Source organism: Clinocottus analis, unplaced genomic scaffold (assembly GCF_023055335.1).
Source record: "Clinocottus analis isolate CAN_PGR_092001 unplaced genomic scaffold, fCliAna1.0.p SCAF_6, whole genome shotgun sequence".
Taxonomy (NCBI): domain Eukaryota; kingdom Metazoa; phylum Chordata; class Actinopteri; order Perciformes; family Cottidae; genus Clinocottus; species Clinocottus analis.
The window spans coordinates 3,147,101-3,168,017 of NW_027176218.1; the positions used below are offsets into that span (position 1 = coordinate 3,147,101).

The following is a 20,917-nucleotide window of genomic DNA, read 5'->3' on the forward strand; positions in this document are numbered from 1 at the left end:
TTCTATATTTTTTTCTTAGTACTTCTTAGACTACTTGCACAAGTAGTATGGACTACTTTTACTGAGTAATTTTTTTAGTAATCCAATGTTGAAGAACCTCCCAAAAAACAATAGCTTTTCTTATAACTTTGATATGTGTGAAAAAAGAAAAGGAAGTAGTTTATGAAATTAATATTTGTGACCAAATGCACAAATACTATGAAGTACTTTTACAGTGTACTTTCTGAATAATCCACGGTCAAAGATGTCCGGAGAACAGACTTGGGACCTAGTGGTATTGGTATATGTATTATAATAACTAGTTCCTTTACAATAATTATTGTATACTGATTTTATTCAAACCAGTCTTGAAGTCTCAATAAATGTTTGATAGTATACAAGACTGTGATTGCCAACTTTAAAATACCATTATCAATGAACTACATTAACTGACCAGCTTAATAAAGCCAAAAACCACACAGCTTTACGAACGTATACGTTGACATAGTTTGTATTTAATACAGTATAGCTTGATTCAATAGTCATACGAATGATAAAGTAATAGGTTATAATAGAACAAATATAAAATTAATGTAGATAACTGTATATCCTGGGTAATCGTATGAAAACAGTTGTTGAATAAAATAGAAAAATAAAATACGGCACATTTTGCGTCCGTCATTGAAAAAGGAAAAACAATTCTAAAAATCAGAGTGCATGACGATGGCAGACTTAATAATGCTTCACCACAAGCAAATTCAATATGAATTCTGTAGCAAAGAACACATTTTTGTTTTTTGTTGTTGTTTTCACCCGGCAACGACATAATGCAACATATGACACACACACAGTTTTTGTACATGTACTCTATAATAAATGGCAAGATACTGGGACCAGATGAAAGCACTGATTACAACCACAGTCTGTAGAACATAAAAAGTCACACAATAATAATGAAAATATACTTCAGACACAATTTCTGACTCAAAGTGTTCGAGGAGGACCCTAAAGGGTGCAGGCACAGATGTGTGGGAGCCCGTTCACTTTTTTTTTTTATATCATTCATTTCTGGCTTCCCCTGTTTAAAAAAAAATCCTCTTGATAAAGCTCTATGCAGGATGTTTTTACATCAAGTCCAAACGGTCACTAAATGTTTCCTATTACGTCACTAAATTTGACAATCGAGCGTCACATGTAGAGCTACGGAATTACGCTTTATGCGTCGTATCATCCCATCATCGTGACGACTAATCTCAGAGCACATCAGGAAGAGTTCAAATTAAAAAAAAGAAGGAAGTATTGCACTACTCGTGAGGTCTCAACCGATGACTTCCACAGATGTTCGCGTCGATGGCGTCGTCACTGCAGACTGCTCTAAATGTGTGCGCGTGCACAATCACTGAAGCGCCGCTCGTGAGCAAAAAAGGCCGCGAGGACGCCAAGTTCCCCGTATGTAGAAGTTAGAGAATCTCAATTGAGTGAGACGGAAGGTCAGTGGATATATTTGGAGAAGAAGAAAACAAAATGCAATAAAACTAAGAAGAGGACTTCACATGGACAGCGATTGAACCAGTGATCACAGTGGGGATGTGCACGGCCACTTAGGAGCTCCACCCCTCTTTACCGAGTCTCTTTCTAAGGCTGAGGAGAATGCGTTACGCAACTTCAGAAGGAATGCAACAACTTCGAGGCAAAAGACTTCCTGACTAAATTGTTTTACTTCTTTTTTATATTTTTAAAATTTGAGCTGGTTTCCCCTCCGTGTGTGTTCAGCGTGACTCTCCTGAGACGAGCTCGTACCATCTATACGCGACATAAACGTGTGTGCTAAAATAATGCACTACTCGATATTTCCCAGACACATGAGGTGTACAAACTATGAAGCGAACCAAAATCCATTATCGTCGCGTGAGAGAGTGGAGATCAAGCTCCCAATTTGGAATAATAAAAAAAAAGTACTTTGTTAAAAGGCTTATTTCACCCCAAAATAAAAATTGTGTCAGTGACTTGCGTCTTGCCCGCGTCACTTAAAAACTGCAATAAATATAATTTGTATATGTGTATTAGAAGAAGATAAGCGAGCCACTGTGGTTCCATCTCAGCTCTTCTCAAAACCAATTAGAGAAGTTTAGATCTATCTTCAAGCATCGGATCAAGATACATTGTGCCTGTGCTCAGTAATAATCATTTGGCCATTAAAAAAAAACAAAAAACTTTACGCTGCAGTTGCGAAGAGAAAAGTACTTTTTGATGCACAATGACCATGTTAACTCGACTGACTTTCACTGAAATGCAATTAAAAGTCATGATTATTTGAAGTTTGAACCAATATGGGCTGAGTGGATTATGGTTGAATGTTTATTCTGGGGTGAACTACTCCTTTAAAAAGGTCCCATAAACCGTCGGTTTAAAGTGGCAAATAAATATACGGGAAAAAAAAGGTTAATGAACATCACCTCCATCACTTGCCCCCCCCCCCCCCCCCCTAACGTGCCGCACCGCAGACCACAACACTGCACAGGAGCACTCGGCACAAACAAAATGTCACATGAAGAAACACGATAATGTGGAATCTCAAGCCTTTTTTCTCGTCTTCGGCAACGAAGAACGGCCCCCGGTCTCAACGGACGGCTGCTCGGTGGGGGCTTCCCTTCCCGGACTCACAAATTGGTCACACAACACAGTTTCTTGGGGTTCAACAGATTGACTGCGAGGATCTCAGGGCTCGTGGAATAATCTGGAAGGCGGCGGGAGGGGGTGGACGTCAGGGCTGCAGCTCACTGATTGGCTGGGAGCAGGCCCTGCCGTTGGGCGTGCTCCAAAATGGCGTTGTAGCAGAAGTAGAACTGGTCCGGGGTCTGAATGCTGAAGGCCCGCTGTGTTCTCATGCGTCGCACCGTCTGGCAAACATTCAGGGAGCCGACGTCCTGCAACTGGGACAGACAGATGTCCAGCGCACAGAAGGTACCTGCAAAGACAACGGATGCATTTGAAAATGCCCGACTGACATGAGTATGACGCAAATCCTCCGGTTCGTACTATCTCAGGGTCTCTCTCACCTGTTCTCCCAATCCCTGCGCTGCAGTGGACCACCATTGGGGGTCCCTGTGGGTGGCCGGTCCACTGGAGCCCCAAACCCTTCACCATCTTCCTCTGTTGTCTCTTCACGGCTCCCAGGAAGTCAATGAGCGTCACCGCGGAGGTGGGAACGCCGTAGTCGGGCCAGCTGAGGTACTGGAAATGACTCACTTGTCTCTGTTCACATGTCTGAATGGAGACGAGGTGTCTTTAGCTGCAGGCTTCTTGAATATTTACTGACAGATGAGGAGTGTATCCATTTGCGGTCGTCTTTCAGAGAATAAATTGCTGTGTGAGGCCTTTTCTAGAGGTCACGTACATGCAGTATTTTATAGGTATTATAGTTATCTTGTTATACTTACAAGAGCTCCAAACCTGAGTAATTATGGTATAGCTTTTTTTCCCCTTCTTTAAACATACCTGTGTAAAAATATATGAATAACAAGCATAGAGCCAGCAGGCGTTTAGCTTAGCATAAAGCTTTAGCGTTTAACTTAGTTTAGTCAAGGCTGTGCAAAAACAAAAAAAGATATAGAAATAATCCACCAACCTCTAATTTGACTAATTAACATTTAAAAAACGTCCGTGCTGCTTCCGTCTCACCCAGTTTAAGAGTGGAAGATGGATTTAAGCATAAAGAACTGTAACATATCTTTCATTCCACTGCGCATGTCTGCACCCCGGATGCTTAATAAACCCCCTTGGTCCTGCTGCAGTGCATGCTCTTGGCCCCGTGGCCGTACCTCAGTGTTGTGCAGTTCGAGGGTGGTGTGGTTGTAGTGGGTGTGGTGGTCCACCCTCTGGTTCACCACCGCCATGTGGTCGTACACCTCCTGCCCGCCTTCCTCCAGAGGCCAATACTGTCCGCACTTCCTCCGACTGCCCTCGTCCGTCCTGCGGCGCAGAGACGGGACACACGCGGGTGAAATCATTTGATTCTGAAAGACTTCTGACTCGACAAGGTATGACTTATATATTTGGAGTTTATATATATATATATATATATATATATATATATATATATATATATATATATATATATATATATATATATATATAAAAAAAAAATCTATTCAGATTACCTGGTCGTCATGACTATAACGAGCATGTTTTGTTCCCAGACCATTCTCCAGAAATCCCCGTAGGTCTTTTCCAGCGGTCCTGCACAAGGACATTCAAAAGGCCATTTAAAGCACATTTAATGACCTCAGTCCAGTCAGTGTTCTGTGTCATGGAGCATCTTCACATGACCGCTTTGAACAGCAGCTTATTGCACCAAACTCCCAGACAAACAATCCTAATGATTACTCATTTCTTAGAGCTTTGTGACGCCAAAGAAAGTGAACCAGAACTTAAACACAACAATATAACACATTTTTATTCCATCTGTATATGTAACATTCTTCTTGCTGTTTAATTTTGTTACTGATTTTTTTGTTGATTTTTTATCTGTATTTACTTGTGAGCAGTGCTGCTGTAATCCTGTAATTTTATCTTATCTTATATCATGTATCCCCTTGGTCCGGCACAAGTTATCCCAACGACAGGCGTGAGAGCATCTTGAGACGATCATCAGTGAGTTTGGTCTGAAATAAAGTCGTTCATCTCTTGACTGGCAGAAGCTCACCACCTTTCAACTGGCTCTTAATGTTGTGGTTCTGCGCCATATGTTAGATTAATCTTATGAGCACAACTCTACTACTACAGTCCGTCCTCAAGATCAATATGTGGGCGAAAGAAATCATGCCGCCGAGGCCACAGGAGCGTCTGTGCTATTGACTCCAGATGACCTGCTAGTAGACCCTGAAAGCAGACATCTCTCAGAGTACTGCTTAGCCTGGCAGATACCTGGAAGTGTGCTTACATCAGAGCATTACAAAGCTTTATGGATTTAATAACTATTAGGCTCGTTGGTGGAGTCATTCATATTTCCCTTTGGACAAAGTGTCCATTCAGCGTCTTTTCCATATTGAGAGTCTTCCTATAGATCGTCAGAAAATGTTTTAACCGTCAAACCATCCACGTATCCATCTATACCCGCACATGTCGTTATCTCTTTAAATACAATCCAGTGAAGCGTTAGAAAAACGTGAGAGTTCGTCGCACCTTGAGTACCGATGTATGCGTTCCTCTGCTTGTAGCCGTCCATGAAGCTTGCGTTGATGTAGTCGGACCTCTGCGGGCACAAACAAAGGCTTCGCTTCAAAAGATGGGAGGAGACAAGGTGAATTGTGCCATGACGGGGAATGAGACCGTACAGCTCAGCTGTCGACATGTCTCTATGTGGCTGATGGGAGTTTTCATTGAGTTTAGAAGAGTATAAACACAACCAAATTAAATGTGACTGCACTTTCCGGACAAATACCAGCTAGCTTGTGCATCAGAATGCTAGCTGACAGCAATCAAGAGTGGAACTGGCTGTATTTTTATTTTAAAAGACAACTGTAATGTGCAGATTAACAAAAATAAGACAATAAAATAAAAAACCCCACCTCGTTCCTTCTGGGTTTCAAACGCACTCTGGTCTGATCGAGGCACAGCACGTCTCCGTAGCGGTTCCTCTCCTGGTTGTAAGCTAATCTGTAGACAGAGAATACAACGTTGTCGTCCTGACACGACTTCAGCAGCCAGCTGGCTTGTTTCATACAACATTACAGCGCAAAAAAAACCCAAATGTATTCCACTCCCTATCGACGTAAAGATTAGGGGTGGGAATCACGAGAGGTCCCGCGATACAATATCGTCACGATACTTAAGTCCCGATACGATATTATCACGATACTGCGATACATTGCGATTTATTAGCTTTTTTTCAACCACAAATTGTCCCCGAAGGAAAGCTTTGCCAACAAAAAATAGATTTTACTATTCTGGGACCAAAAACTTTTAGAATTGATTAATTAAAATATCGATACTTGGCTTCCGTGTATCGATACAACATCGGCACACAAAATATCGCGATACTATGCTGTATTGATTTTTTCCCCCACCTCCAGTAACGATCAAATCCTCACATTCGAGAGGCGCGCGCTTCGTTATGAGACTCCCGGGGCGCTCTAAATGTCACGGCTGCTGCCGGAGACTCACTGTGCACAGTGGAAGCTCCCGGGCGGCGGCTCCTTGCGCAGCTCCTCGTACTCTTGGTGGATGCCCGAGCGCTGGAGGCGTCCGAGGTGCGTCAGCAGCTCCTGCGGGCGCATGGACTCGGGCCCCGGCACGTGAATGGAGGGGTCTTCCACGGGAATGCCCACCAGCTCGTCCACCGGGTCCACCCGGCCGTTCTGGCCCGCCAGGAGCTGCTGGTTCCAGCTGTACGACTCCAGGGGCAGCAGGCCGCCGAGGTGCTGGGGGAGGCAGTCTCGGGGGAGGTGCTGGCGCAGCTCGGCCGTTTTCACCATTTGTACCTGGAGTTGGGAAAGAAAGGGGTGGAAATGGGTTCACGCGGGTAAACGCTGTGGAATTCTTTGGCAGAGGGTCGACGCCGCCGACTAGGAATCAATATTGTGTCGTTTTTTATGTCCCTGGCTGCATGAATAATCCGGAAACACAATTTACAGTAGAGACGTGTGACTCAAGGAAATCCATACTAATGAAACTATCCAGGGGGCAGTGCTGCCGGCCGGGTGATCGAGCATTAACGTCACAGGAAGTAAGAGGCAGCCGAGTGGACTAGTTGTGGAAGAGAAGCCCCCTAATCAAATCATCAATAAATCAAAAATAGAATAATAATAATAAGTCAAATTAGAGGTTGGTGGAATTTTTACTTTACTTTATGCTAAGCTAAACGCTAAAGCTTCTTGCTAAACTGGACGCCTGCTGGCTCTAGCCTTGTTAGCGGCAGCACTTTTCAGGTTGCCGAGTTAAAAGCCAGCAGGCGTTTAGCTTAGCATAAAGCTTCAGCCTTTAGCTTAAGTGTAGTAGACGCCGGGTGATCGAGCATTAACATCACAGGAAGTGCGACGCAGCCGGGTGGACTAGTTGTGGAAGAGAAGCCCCCTCATCAAATCCTCATTTGCACAACAAAAAAATAAATCAATGACACCGAATTGCTCGCTCACTCACGCCCTTTACACAAAGTATAATCACAAACAAAGTGAAATGAGCTCCTTCCACTTACCCTCTCCCGCAGTTTCTCCTTGAGGAGCAGGCTGAGCAGATTGTACGGCACCCGAAACCAAACAGGGGCCCCGACGATCAGCACCTTCTTCAGCCTGGCGGGGAACGCCCCCTGGTGGAGAGAGAGAGAGAACAGCACTTCAAAAGGACTTTACTTTATTCTTCCTTGAAAAAGTTCACACAGTTCGGGTTAAAACGAGCTCAGGGTGTCAACAGAACCCTCATAGTCACTTTCAATTGTTTGATGACACCAGAAACCTAAGAAGTATTGCGTAAACTTTCTTTCACCCACGTGAGTCCTGATGATGCAGAATGACTATTTTTTTGTGATCAAATTTGTATTGATTTTCTAGATATGCATATAAAGAAAAGACGTGCACAATACATACAAATAAACATGAATACATAAGGGTATACATGCGTGATGAGCATTGTGGTGCTCTAATATATATATTACATTAATCTGACGAGCACAACTCGACCACGACTACATTCTTTAGATCGATATGTGGGCACAAAATGCCACAGAAATGTCTGGACTCCGATATATATGGACTCCAGATGACACGCCGCTAGATCCTTAAAGCACAAATCACTTAGAGCGGTGCTTATTTAGTCAGGAAACCTGTAAGTGCGCCTACATCGCAGCTACGGTGTGTGGATTAAAAGACTCTTATGCTCGTCGAACGCAGTCGGTGAGACGTTATTTCTGTCTGCAGGAAATTAATTCAATCCTGTTTTAGTCAATGAGATGGACATAACTCTTTAGTTATGCGTTAACCCGACCCTGAAGGGGAGGGAATCATTTTTAACATTGGCAGATGATTCAACCGATATTGCTGTGCTTTTTTAGGATAATGCATCTCATTTTTTTAAAGATATTTTACCTCATTTGGCATTTACCGTACGCGTGTAAAATCGTTAAAACTTTTGGAAACCGTGCACGAAAATCTTCCCGTGCCAATTTTAAGTCCCAGCATGCCCCAATCAGACAATCGTTTGGCATAAAATACGTAATCTTTCCATTTTTAAACCGAACTACACAGTTTTTTTGACTGAAACTCCTTCCTAACAGCCCAAGGCTTTGATTTATTGTGATTTTTGTTGCAGATCCTGATTCTTTAGGTCCTAATCTTTCCAAAGAGGTGTCTTATTGAACGCTTGAGAAGGCATTTTTGGGAAATCTGGCTCATATCATGCTGGATGTTCATAGTTACGATCAAAATATCTTTTAAAAGTGTTTGTTTTTTTTGAAGATATACATTTTTTTCCCCAAGACTTTGCTGAACAAATACATACAATAAACACAAGTATTGGAATTAATTTTGGGATCCTACGAGGACTCAAACACAGGGAAAAAGCAGGTCTGTGGACTGAATTGGTTCCACAGTTTAACGGGTTAACGCAGCGCTGTGAATCCCCACCTTGAGCAGGTTAAGTATCTTCTTGCTCAGGTCCAGCTCAAAGTTTGTGTAGTTGGAGCCCGCCATGTCGTAGATGAACACCAAGCCATTCCTCTGGGTCTCGAAGCTGCGGGGGCGAGACTCCTCTTGTTAATGTGTCGGATATCTTAACAAACAGGTCAGGTAACAACTCACTTATGCAGGCGGGCGAGTACACAGCAGACTTCTAAGTAACACTTAAAAAAAAAAAAAAAACAGGACACAAGTCAGCGCAAGCTGTCTTTTAACAGTCAAATCACATGTTCAAGGAAAACGAACCCACTTGGAAATATATTTGGGAAGTTAAATAATGCACCCAGCCTCCGATGCTGAAGCAGGGTGCAGTGTTTCAGGCGGGGTTATAGCGTTTCACGAGTAGCGCTCACCTTTCCACGGCCCGATCCAGGAGGTAGAAGAGCGCCTGGAGCACCACGTGGTTGCCCGTCTTGTTGGGGTGGTGCAGTTTGGCCGTGTACAAGGCGATGGAGGCCCCCGAAGGATCCCGTACACTCTGAATTACACCAGACCAACAGGTTGTATCAGCGTCCAGCCTTTTTCACAAACAGCTCAAAATGAGCTGTTGCATTGGATACATTTCTCCGTTGTGTTTGTCATAAAAATCTAATGGGTTTGTAAATTAGCTGGGGCGGTGACCACAGGGGGGCGCTGACGGTCACAGCCCGGTTACTGGCAGGATGCCAGAGGAAGAAAAACAGGCTGTCAACAATTTAACAGGAGTGATTCTTGTCATGATGCTGCAGGTCCTGTAGCCATTTACTTTCCTTTCCAATCCCGAGGAGGGACACGGATCATTTTTTTTTTTTTTATTGTCAGACTTGATGACAGCGTGAAAAGGCTGCTGGTGTCAAGAGAACGAGACGCTCTCCACTAATGAACGGAGCCGCACCGAGCGGTCCTCCCTGTGTAAGCAAATGAGAGCCTGTGTTCTCGGGCACAAGGGGAGCTAAAAATATCCTCGGGCAGGATATGAAGCCCGCTGCCGAGGCCGGAGACCTGCGACGTCAGACGAGAGGATGTGCAGCATCAATGCCACGTCAACAGCGAAGGAAGAAGGCAAACACAGAAGAGTGGGAGTGTGTGTGTGTGTGTGTGTGTGAGAGAGGCTAAATGCATCTGGCACAGGAAATCCACTTGGCACACCAGTCAATCAATAAATAGCTCGCACCCCAAAAAGACCCTTTATTGCTCATTGTGAGAACTTGCTTTCGGAAGTTGGACCCTGAACCTTTTTTTGTCAATGAAAAGTGAGCTCATCACCTTTGATGCGATAAGTTATTGATTGATTCCTTGCAAAGTCCAGAAAAACCTGAAGTTTGAGATTTGACTCCTTCAATATTTCCTGACTTGGTTTCTACTGAAGATGTGGGTTAAAAAATAAAATAAAAAAAAGGTTTTTGAAGTCTTTTTATGACCGAATCTTAACACTCAAGTAAATGGTGCGTTTGTTGGGGACTATTTCACTTTAGTGAAACACAAGTAAGCATCCAGCGAGAAGGATCAACCCAAAAAATCCATCTATTATAAATAATGAAAAAACAATCCGTCTCATTGTTCTCCTGTTCTCAATAGTCTTTGGAGAACAATGGAGGTCTATAAAACAAAGGAATAAGACGATACCTCTGGTTTTGATTCGTTTAACACATACATGAACATCGCCCACCTTTAACCCTTTAACGTGTCCTGTAACGTGGCTGAACGTTCTCCGTTTCGCTCGCTCTTACCAACACGGTGAACTTTCCGCTGAGCAGCTCCGAGCGCAGAGGTTCTTCCTGAGGCTGAAGTCGGACGATTCCTTCTTTGAGACGCGTTTCCTGGAGAGAGAGAAGAAGAAGAAGAAGAAGATCACAGCAGGTGAAGTCACGCCGCCGAGCAACTGCACTTTGAGGCCAATTTCTCTCGGTGAACAATGGAGATGCCTGACTTTCCTGCCAGTAGGATTCCTCTCTGCAAGGTTTCCATCTCACACACACACACACACACACACACACACACACACACACACACACACACACACACAGTGTGGGAGTTTCCTCAACTCATTCTAAAGGAGGTCTCTTTTCCATTTATTGTTGTATTTATCTTTTTTTCTTCCTCTTTTAAATAATGTGGGCTCTTGACTGTGATTACAGGGTCTAAAAAAATAAACGACTGGTTATAAACACAGGACGAAGCCTCGCGTACCTGGAGGGGAAGTCAGCAAACCCAAAATCATTTCCCTTATTTGTTTTTTATAAAAAATTAACTTTTCCATTCGATCGAGATGACGCGACGGAAACAAGCCGTTGATTTCACGCGTAGAGCAGCTCTTTTATTCCGTCATTTAATGTAAAATCAGTCACATGTAATTAGTGATGAGACGCAAATATGATCTCTCTCTCTCTCCCTCTCTCCCCTTTTCCCTCTCTCCCTCCCTCCTTCAAGCCAGTTTAATGAGCAGATAAACCGTAATGTGCATGTTCAGATATTGCGGTAAATGCACAGCAGTTTACTGGAGGCCAATAAGGAACAAAATGAGACCGTTTCCTCATCTTCCTGGTCCTCATTACGGGATCGGAGGAGGCCTCGATTGCATTATTATCTCCATGATATTATTCAGATCATAAAAGTTAATGAGACCTTACAGTCTCTGATCTTCTGGCGCTGCCCTGGAGGCTTCATCTTGAGGACGATTTCTTTTTTTTTTTTTACTGGTTTGATGGTAATAATAAATCACCAACTGCTATTTCAGCAACACACAGCGTTACAAGTGACGTCAGGAGGCCTCTCGACGCTCAGAGACACACAGCAAAATAAATAACCCAACGCAACTCTTACATTTGACCAGGAAATATGAAATGTCATTGTGAGTTTCACATTTGTTTTGCATGCAGGCCCAACACCCTGTAAAACTTTATGTTCCTCATTTAATCTAACCTCATAACCTCGCCTGAGCCGAGCAATGAGCTTTTCTGATGACGGCGGCGCAACACTTGGTTCTTGAGAAGTTTAGAGCTCTCTGGAGAAGCTGAACACGTCTGCGTGCACGTCAGGCTTTTTGCATTTGATGCAGATGTATACGATTTCTTTGCAACCTGCCATCGAGTCTGAAACGGTCACAAGAGGTTAACAGAACACATCAGACCGTGGGAATGACGGCTGACGCTCAGCGTAATGAGATTAGATCGTTCTTCCTCTGCTGATGTTCAAACAGAAGGAAAAAAAAGTGTTGACTTGATAGATGAGTTTTCTAAATTTAGGTTTCACTTCCATGTTTGTTTTTGTCTTTTCATGAGACATACAACTCTTTTCTGTTAATAACATTATTAACTTTAGTAAGATGGGGATGAATGTGAACCATTAAAGTGTCCAGAGGTTCGACACTGAATGAGGATTGTTGACTTATTCTTTGAGCACATATTTCCTGATCGAAATCAGGAAGCTTCCCTGTGTTGTAGACTCAGGTGTTGAATGCATGTAAACTGTGGTGTTGATAGGTTTTCAATGTATTAATCCCACAGCTGGGACCCCCAATAAAACATCTTTTTTTAAACAAATATTCTTTAATGTGCATTATAATTAAGATTTAGAGGGTTTAAATGTGTATTTGGGATGTATAGACATTTAAACCCTTCTTTTGGCAAAAATATATCAATTTTTTAAATTAGCATCTAAACTCTGTTGTTGCCATTGTGCAAAAAAGAAAACAACCTTTAATTGTCTTCATGAAAGCTCCAACTTCCAGAGCAAACCTGAAAATTATTCTACAACAATACCCAAAGTTCTCAAAAAAAAAGCTTTCTCTTGCACATTTAAAAAGAAAAAGTTTCATCTTAATTGTATTTTTCTTTAAATCTGAACGCTTGTCAGTTGTCTTCTAGCCACTCTGTGGTCGCCATGTTGTAGTCCTCATCAGCTAAACAGAGCGGCTCCACCTCCACCGCTCTGCTGCTCTGCACACGGTTCATTTTCAACCCAAGTGATTCCCTCGCGTCCGTCCTCACCCTGTAGCTGTGGAAGAGCTCGATGGCCCGGAGGACGTCAAACTTGCGGGCCATGAGGAACTTGACGGCCAATTCCCTGGAGAGCGGCGACACTCCATGCTGACTCGTCCACTTGTTGATTTCCTCCAGAAACTGCCTGGTAGCCTGAAAAACAAGACACACAAAAACACACGTTGTACTCCCGTAGTCGAAAGGGTCAAACAGAAAGGAAGTGAAACTGGGCCTTTAAACTCGATACGTCCTCTTCGGAGGAAGCGCGCTTCATCTACGGCTTCACGGGAGGTTTTCGAGGGCATCTCGAGGCCCCGGCGAGACGCCCATGACGGCGTTTCATAAAGAGTTGTGCGCTCTGCGCGTGTGACAACAGACCGAACATACACAGGGGGGGAACGCAATTTAAATGTGTGAACAAAAAAAAAACAACATGCGAATTCAGGCTGAGTGTTTGTTCTTTGCCATTAAGTCATAGTGAGTGTGTAATAGTATGTAATACGTTTTTTTAAGCTTGCATCAGGTATTTACAACACCAAATGTAGTGTACGGGCCTCAAAACACGACTGAAATATCATCTTGTGTTTGAATTTGGTTCAAAAAGTTCCGATCATTCATTTGAAGTGTGTTTTCTGGCCACCTGCTGAATACAAGTCCAATGTTCACTCTTCTTTGGGCTCCGTTTTGATCCCCACCAACTCACCGAATCTGTCTCTTTAGCCACAAAATGTGCCTCTACGTTCGCTAGCTAATTGCTAGCTGTGTCGGTCTGCCACTTGGTGCGAGGCCGGTATCACACAGAGGCTTTTCTGATGAAAACATCTGTGAGCTGGGGCTGAAGATGCGAGGACAGCAGTGAATTAAAAACAGTTGCAGTGACACCTTTTGCATACAAGTATAAAGGAGGAAAGTTGCTAGCTTTGACACTAGCTCAGATCTAAAAACAACTAACCAAACTTGTAATTTGGGAAACGTGTTCACCATGGCCTTCCACCCAGCTTGCAAATAACTTATGCGTTTAGCCGGCAGCCTTTCAAGAGCTTCCTGTCCTCCCCTGCGCTCTTATTATACACTCCCTCAGGAACTCGCCCCCACCACCCGCAGCACCCGCAGAGCTCGCGAGTCAGCACCCAGTGAATCGTCAAAAGGCGACACAGGAGGCGATGAAAGCTCGCGCTTCTCTGGCGAGGAACAGCCGCGGCGGGGCACGCATGGGAGACAGGAAGTCGAGTTCTGGGGGTCCGCGGCTCTTTAGGAATACAAAAACGATCACTGAGGAGCGCCGAGCCTTCGAGACAGGATGCCACTGTCTCTCCTCAGGAAAGCCAGTGCTTTCACAGACAGGAGGGAGGAGGGGGAGGAGGGAGGGAGGGCTGCAGCTTCTGCTCTGTTCAGCTGCCTTAACATGCAAGGGATGAGGGGTGATTGCACCTGACAGGGGCTGAGAGGTCGCTTCTCATGGGGAGGGGTGTCAGTCTCGATCCCGGGCTTTTCAGCACACAGGAGTGAATGGATCTCTGGTCATTTCGAGCAGATGCTACAACATGCAATGCTTAGAATGAATATACATTAATGCTTTTGGGAAGATGGAGTTGTGACATCAGACCTGAACCGAGCGCAACACCGACTGGGAAAGGATTGAAGTTATGATCCAGGAGCACAGTGGAGGGCCAGAAAAGATGGCGGGTCTCGCCAGAGACCTTCTTTGAACATACGAGCACATGTCATGCGAGTCCTGTTGCACAACCAGCTCATTTCACCTAAGGAGAGCACTGAGAAGTGAAGACGTGCCTCACTAAATGTGTTTAAACGTTGCTCCTCATGCACATTGTACTCACTATGTATATTTTCTCCAGATCAAGGGAGTTTATTGCCGTGCAAATTAGTCTATTAGTTTATTTGGTGGAAATCACAAGACGTGCCTTAAATCTTTAACCTTCTAAAGAGTTGAGTTGGTTCAAGTGAAGGTAAGATACTGTGTGGATCAATGATTTGTCGTATTATTGCAAATTATTTACAGGGAAAACTGCCTAAAGATGGAAAAAAGGTGAAAAAAGTCAACATGGTTTTCTTCGGAGGAAAAAAAACAAACTTGTAGAACTTTTATAGCTACAAAAAAAGGCAGTATTCCAAATCATTGTCACATGTGTTGGACCTCGCTGACCAGACGAACCATCGCATTCTGCGGTACCGTCCTTCAGCAGAAACTCCACGTTGCTCCATCCCGACGTGGGCCCGTGCGCTCTTTGTTGTCGCGCTGTGGAGCGGCAATCCTCCGGCGTCGGCCAAAGACAACTTCCTGTCAGATGGCTGTCAGGTACACTCCGGGTTTCCAAGATTTCCAATGGTTTGACAGCTGCTCTTTTCCCTCTTAGCCTTTTAAAAGGAGAGGCCCCGCCAACTCCAGGCAGTGACCCCTCTGTTCCTGGAGAAGCCCGTCTTGTTTGGTTTTTCTGCACTAGGGGCCATATCCGCCGGAGTGGAATTTTGAGGATGAAACCAGTTTGTTTTTGCGATAGCGCACCAAAAGACTGCAGTGGAAGACTCAAATGCGGAGGAGTGACTTACTCAACTCCTGGAGGATGCATAAATATTTGCTCGGCTCGCTCCAGTTCTGATAAAAAAAAAGCAGGAGATGTTTTCTTCGAAGTTCTTGAAACACTTAATTTCCGGCTTTAACTGACAGACGCTAATCTAAACGGACGGAAATGAGTCCATCCGACCACAAGTCTTTATATTTTTCCGCTGCCTTTATGTCCTCGGTTGGTGTTTCCCAAATGCTGAGAGACATTTTAAAACACTCGCGGACAGCTAACAGCTGACATTACATAATCCAGTTTGTCGTCAGGGGGTTGTTTATTGGTGGTGTTGACAATGACCGTCGATAGGTCATTGATTGGGTTCACTGCAGCGGGACACGTCGTGCCGCGAGTTAGTGGATGGAGTTGTAGTTGGTTTCTTGCCAAAACATCTCTGAAAACAAGTCCACGGGTCCAAAAAAGGTTTGAGACCCTGACTCAGATTTACTTTAGCCATGTGCAGCCATGTGCTATACACACACGAGCAGAGTTGTGGAGATACCGGGAAACACAAAGCTTTCCAATGGCCACTAGCAGCACGGTTGGTGCGTTCAAGCTCCATGCAGTAAAACTAAGTGTTAAGCAAAAGTAAATCATGACATCACGTTATCAAATGCAGTCTTGTGAAATCTAGTTTTGGGCGACAAACTTGAATAAATCCATGTGTTTGAAGGAGTAATAATAATAATTTTAAAAAATGTAATGCAATTATATCAGATCGGTACACGTTATCTGCAGGTACGCAAGTTCAGGTAAAGGAATCGGTATCAGGAAGAGAAAAGTGGGATCTGAATCTCTACCACGAGTAACTGATGAACACTTAGAAGTCTGCAGATTGCCTGTTTATACTGTCAATGCTGTCTATGTCAATACCGTCTATGTCAATATCATATTATCCACCACACTGCGCCCTAACTGCCTCTTTTGCAGTCTGGACGGAAGCAAACTACATTTCGTTGTCACAGTATTTGTGCAATGACAATAAAGTTGAATCTGATCTGCTTGTTTTGTCCGACCAATGTTTTCACATTCAAAGACTCAAGAAAACCAGTAATTATTTATATTTCAGATGCTGGAATGAGGTTAATTTTCCGCACGTTTGACTATTTGTGTCAGCTCCATATTGTTCTTCAAATATTTATAGGAGGGCATATCTTGAAAAACTCACTTGTCCGGTGCTTGCGTGCGCATACAATTGCGTGTTGGAGTTCCTACCGACCCACAAACTAAATCACTTTATTGGTCGTCTGCTCGGATCAGAAATCATGTGATTCAACCAGCCATTTAGATGTAGCTCCCATGTGTCACATGAGGCTCATTAGTGTATACCACCCACGTCTTGAGAAAGTTACCTTTGCAAACGCTGCAAACACATTTTCCTTGCGAGCAAATCAGAGCGAACAATGTTGTTTTTGGGTGCTTAAAAAGAGACAGTTGCTGAAACGGAGAGAAAAATAATGTAATTCTGGAACATTGAAGCATGTAAACGTGTTCTAGTAGAAACTGAAAACACAACAGTGTGAACCTGAAGATGAACGTGATATGTCCCCTTTAAGTCACTGGATTGGCCAAAACGTGCGTTTATATAAACACATTTTTGAGTTACTCTTTGAGATATTAGGTGTAACTCAATTGATAGCCTTTCATTTAGATGTGTCAGTGCCACCAAAAATGGTACCGCAGTGGCTTACAAGTAGATTTTTTTTTTACGTATTGTTTTACTTGGTGATCCTTTTGTTACAGGGAATACTGTCTGAGTATTGACATACAGTCTGCAGTATTCACATTCCAGCCAGGAGTCATAATGTACACGGTGACTGCGTTATTGTCTCAGCAGACAGAAACTCTATTGAAGGGGTTATGGGAAGTAATGTGTGTGTGTGTGTGTGTGTGTGTGTGTGTGAGTGTGTGTGTGTGAGGGGGGTGTTTACTGCAGCATCATGATTACACCTCGACAGACCTCAATGCATATTCATTTGTCTTTACATTTTAGGAACGGATTCATGGCTGACCTTGACATGGTCTTTCCAAAAATCCATTTGATAACAGAAGCCACGCTAACCTATTTACAAATGTGGGACTGCTGCTGCTGCTGCTGCTGCTGCTGCTGCTGCTGCTGCGAGTCCCATTTGGCACGAGTCAATACCAAAACAGGAAGTCAGTGACGTCACTCTCTCCCTATTCCCCAATTTCTCTCACTCCACTGCTTCCTGGGAGTAGACTCACCGCACACAAACACACACAGTTTCTCTAAAGCACATGACACACACACACACACACAAACGACTCTGTAACTCATAAACTTCCCCCCTTCCCCCGAGTCTAGTGGAAATGCTTTTAACAGCTGCCTTTAGAATGAAGTTCCACTACACCCGTGTATGCTCCCGAGAGAGCCACCCTGCCCCCCCCCCCCCTCCCTCCACCCTCTATACACACACACACACACACACACACACACACACACACACACACACACACACACACACACACACACATCCCCAACCACCCCCCACAAGGCTGTGGATGTAATGAGGGCGTCCGGTACCCGAGCGGGGGCCCTGGCTCACACAGGAAATGGAGTAGCCAGATAAGGCTTTCTGCTGGCCAGATGATGAGGAGTTAGAAGAGAAGACACGCACGAGACCAGAGAAGAAAGAAAGAATCGTCAACTCAACATCTAGATACTACAAACTGATTATTATTTCCCCCCACAGTAACTACAACAACAGTCTCTTTGCTCATGTTGGGTTTCGTGCGGTTTAATACCGTTCATGCCACTTTAACTTTGGTCTTTAATCTACAAATCAAGATAAAATGCAGTTACACTCGTTGCCAGTTGAATCTTCATCGACGTTATAATGCTCCTTTTTTGTAGAAACTGTTTTAGAGAGGTGTCAATGCAACTGTAACCGGCCTACCATCAGTGATATAAATGAGGTGGACAAAATATTAGAGACACCTCTCCGTATAACACAATACAATTCAAATGGCTTGGGAAATGAATTTTATAACGTTCATGAAGATAAGATTTACTGCAGGACTGTTTTAGTAGACTGAGCTACTTTTATCTCGGTGTAGAACAGCCTTATAAGTGGGCCACTTTGTGTATTAAGAGTAATAAATACACGTTGAGGAAAGCAGGTTTTGCTGGAAAGATTCTAATTGGCTCTTTTAATCCCCAAAACTAAATCCAGCCCTAAGGGCCTGCATCCATGGAGCATGATACACGCACATAATATTAGAGTTGAAAGGCATGTTTAGTCAATCAAGAGGAACAGTTAATATGCAACAACCTTTAGGGTTAAACTTTCCCTGATTCCAGACTGTCAAATTTGAATATACTTTTGATTTGCCACTTTAAGTTTTTATTGAACAATCTTAATATACTGGGATGTTAGGAAACAATAGCAACTTGTCAAAACTAAGTCTCCAGTTGTGTTGTGCTTACATAAACGTTTCACAGTACAGCAACTATTGATGAAACTCATTTAGGCTTATGGCTATGTAAAAAAAAAGAGAGAAAAATTAAGGAACAATGCATTTTCTATTCTTAAAATTGGATTACATGTGTGAATGCATGTCAGTTTAACCAATATATTTCAAAGCCACGTTACTTTATTCACATTGCAAACAGGTTTTTACTGTATACACTCCTGGATGAGCCAAATGTGGAGCCAGACAGCGTCTGCAACTCTTTCCCGGAGTCATAACACGGTCTGTGCCCTGGAACCAACAACTCTTAAAAGCACCAGGAATTAATATTGTATGTCTGCGGAGGATGATTTAAAAAAACAGAGGCGATATCGGCCCTGTTTCGCAAGACTTGCAGCTCAGCCGCTGGAGAGGAACTGACATATTGATGCAGCGAGAGTCCACAAAAAAAAAAAAAAAAAAAAAAAAAAAAATCGTCAAAAATCGATACAATATTTCCGCGACGCATTCAGGGAACATTTCGCAACAAAACCCCACTGCGCACCCGCCATCGCCGCGGTGCGTTCACGCAACCCTTCAGGGCCAAACAAACAAACAGAAATACCTCCAGGTAGGGCCGAGGCTGGGACGTTTAATAATGAGGCGACGGAAACACAGAGAAGGAAGAAGTGTAAAGACTGTAAAAGGCCTACCTGTTCTTCCTCCGCCGATAAAGTAGCTGCCATGATCCCCGTCAGTTTCTCTGGTCACCTTTTCCTTTTTTTTTTTTTACCGAGACGCGTCCTTTTTTCATGAAGTGGAAGATGACGGAGACGTCTGTGTGTCTGTCCCTCGTGTAAAAAAAAAAAAAACAGAAAAAACGGGGGGTTAGGGGTTGTCCCTCTCGTTCAAAGTGGAAGAAGGCATCGGAATCGCTGTTTTCTCTTTTTTCTTCTTCTCCCCCCTCTACAGACACACGCGGGGCAAATTAGCTTGACTCTTTGCCACCCAAACTGCACTGAGAAAAACGAGTAGTAGAAGAAGAAGAAGAAATAGGACAGGGAAGAGGGGAGAGAAAAAAAATAAAAAGAGGACAACACTCGAGCAGCTAGACGAGGCAATGCTTCGGCTCGATGATAACTGGGCTCAGACCATGAGCTGCTGCTCAACCCACTGACTCCTCCATGCCATGAATTGCAAGTTTTTACCCTTGAACCTCGCCTTTATGTTGTGGGAGAGAGACACGCACACGCAGCGCGCGCGCGAGAGAGAGAGCGAAAGAGAGAGAAGGAGAGAGAGAGAGAGAGACGGTATTCATTCTCCATGTTGCTCTCCCCCCTGGTGGTTAAGACTAGAACATATGACAAAAGCTCACGACCTCCGCCTCCATTCATAAAAATAGGAAACCAAACAGGAAAATCACCATTTTGAGTGTCAGCTTGCACCTTTAGAGGAGCTTCTGACGAACACAAACACACACACATACACACGCTCACACACACGACGCTAAAAATATAACGGACGGACTACCTGTATTGGACGTTTTGACTTTAAACTTTGTTCACTAATAATGGAGAGACGTTACGTGGACGTGGCTTAACTTTTTAACTTTTTCTGTGCATGTTGGTCTGACGTTCATTAGCCAAGAGTTATGCGAGAAGACTGACACAACTCGGACGTTTGTCCGTTGACGTTAACGCGACGTAATGTTACGTAATGTTCACGTTGCGTAAACGTAACGTTCATATAGCTTAAACGTTAGCTTAAGTTAGTTAGCTAGTTTATTTAGCTAACCCCCTCTACACATTACACACAAGTAAACATACATGTTACCTGGTAGATTGAGCTTATGTTTATATTTTGTATGCTAAGCTAACCGGCTTCAAATGAAAGAAATGTTCATTTTATTACACAAGTAATGAAAGAAAAACACAAAAAGTGCAGATAAATTAATACCAAATTGATATCTGGACACGGCTATTATGTACAGTGTGTGCAGGCTCCATGTACAGATAAACTGTATAATAGTGCAGGCTTCATATTAGGAGTGATATATCATGCGCATAATGAAAATAAACAGAATTAAACACAGTAAAAGTGTAATCTATAAAGGCAGCAGTGGATATCTTGGTGTTCGAGTGTTATTCACAGCGTATGAGTGATTTAAGTGTTCCATCAGAGTGGAGGCCTGTGGGAAGAAGCCGCTCTTGTGTCTGCTAGTGTTGATGTACAGTGTTGATGTTCGGTGTTATGTTGCGCCTACCAGAGAGGAGACGTTTTAATAGGTTGTGTCCAGGGCGTGAAGGTGTCTGCAGTGAGC

At 43.6% G+C, this 20,917-nt stretch overlaps 1 protein-coding gene across 2 annotated transcripts; it reads right to left on the minus strand.

Moving 5' to 3' along the window:
* Positions 1–474: 474 nt before the first annotated feature.
* On the minus strand, positions 475–20,230 carry ptpn9a (protein tyrosine phosphatase non-receptor type 9a). 2 transcript variants are annotated; one of them, XM_068603208.1, is made up of 14 exons: positions 20,128–20,230; positions 19,311–19,448; positions 12,617–12,760; positions 10,358–10,447; positions 9,002–9,126; positions 8,598–8,703; positions 7,175–7,285; positions 6,145–6,461; positions 5,550–5,637; positions 5,164–5,233; positions 4,140–4,218; positions 3,801–3,951; positions 3,039–3,246; positions 475–2,947 (listed from the first exon to the last, which is right to left on the minus strand). In XM_068603208.1, exons 2-14 carry the CDS (start codon positions 19,341–19,343, stop codon positions 2,757–2,759), a joined length of 1,713 nt encoding a protein of 570 aa, XP_068459309.1. In that variant the 5' UTR covers positions 19,344–19,448; positions 20,128–20,230; the 3' UTR covers positions 475–2,756. The 2 variants fall into 2 exon arrangements, with proteins under 2 accessions (XP_068459309.1, XP_068459308.1); XM_068603207.1 differs by lacking the exon at positions 20,128–20,230 and having other exon boundaries at positions 19,311–20,114.
* Positions 20,231–20,917: the final 687 nt, after the last annotated feature.

Excerpts from the sequence above, each read along its gene's own strand:
- ptpn9a (XM_068603208.1), bottom strand. The coding sequence starts at position 19,343 with ATGGCAGCTACTTTATCGGCGGAGGAAGAACAG. Across the intron at positions 7,286-8,597 it reads AGATACTTAACCTGCTCAAG|GGGGCGTTCCCCGCCAGGCT; the intron begins GTGGGGATTCAC and ends TCTCTCCACCAG. Across the intron at positions 3,952-4,139 it reads GTTATAGTCATGACGACCAG|GACGGACGAGGGCAGTCGGA; the intron begins GTAATCTGAATA and ends TCTGCGCCGCAG.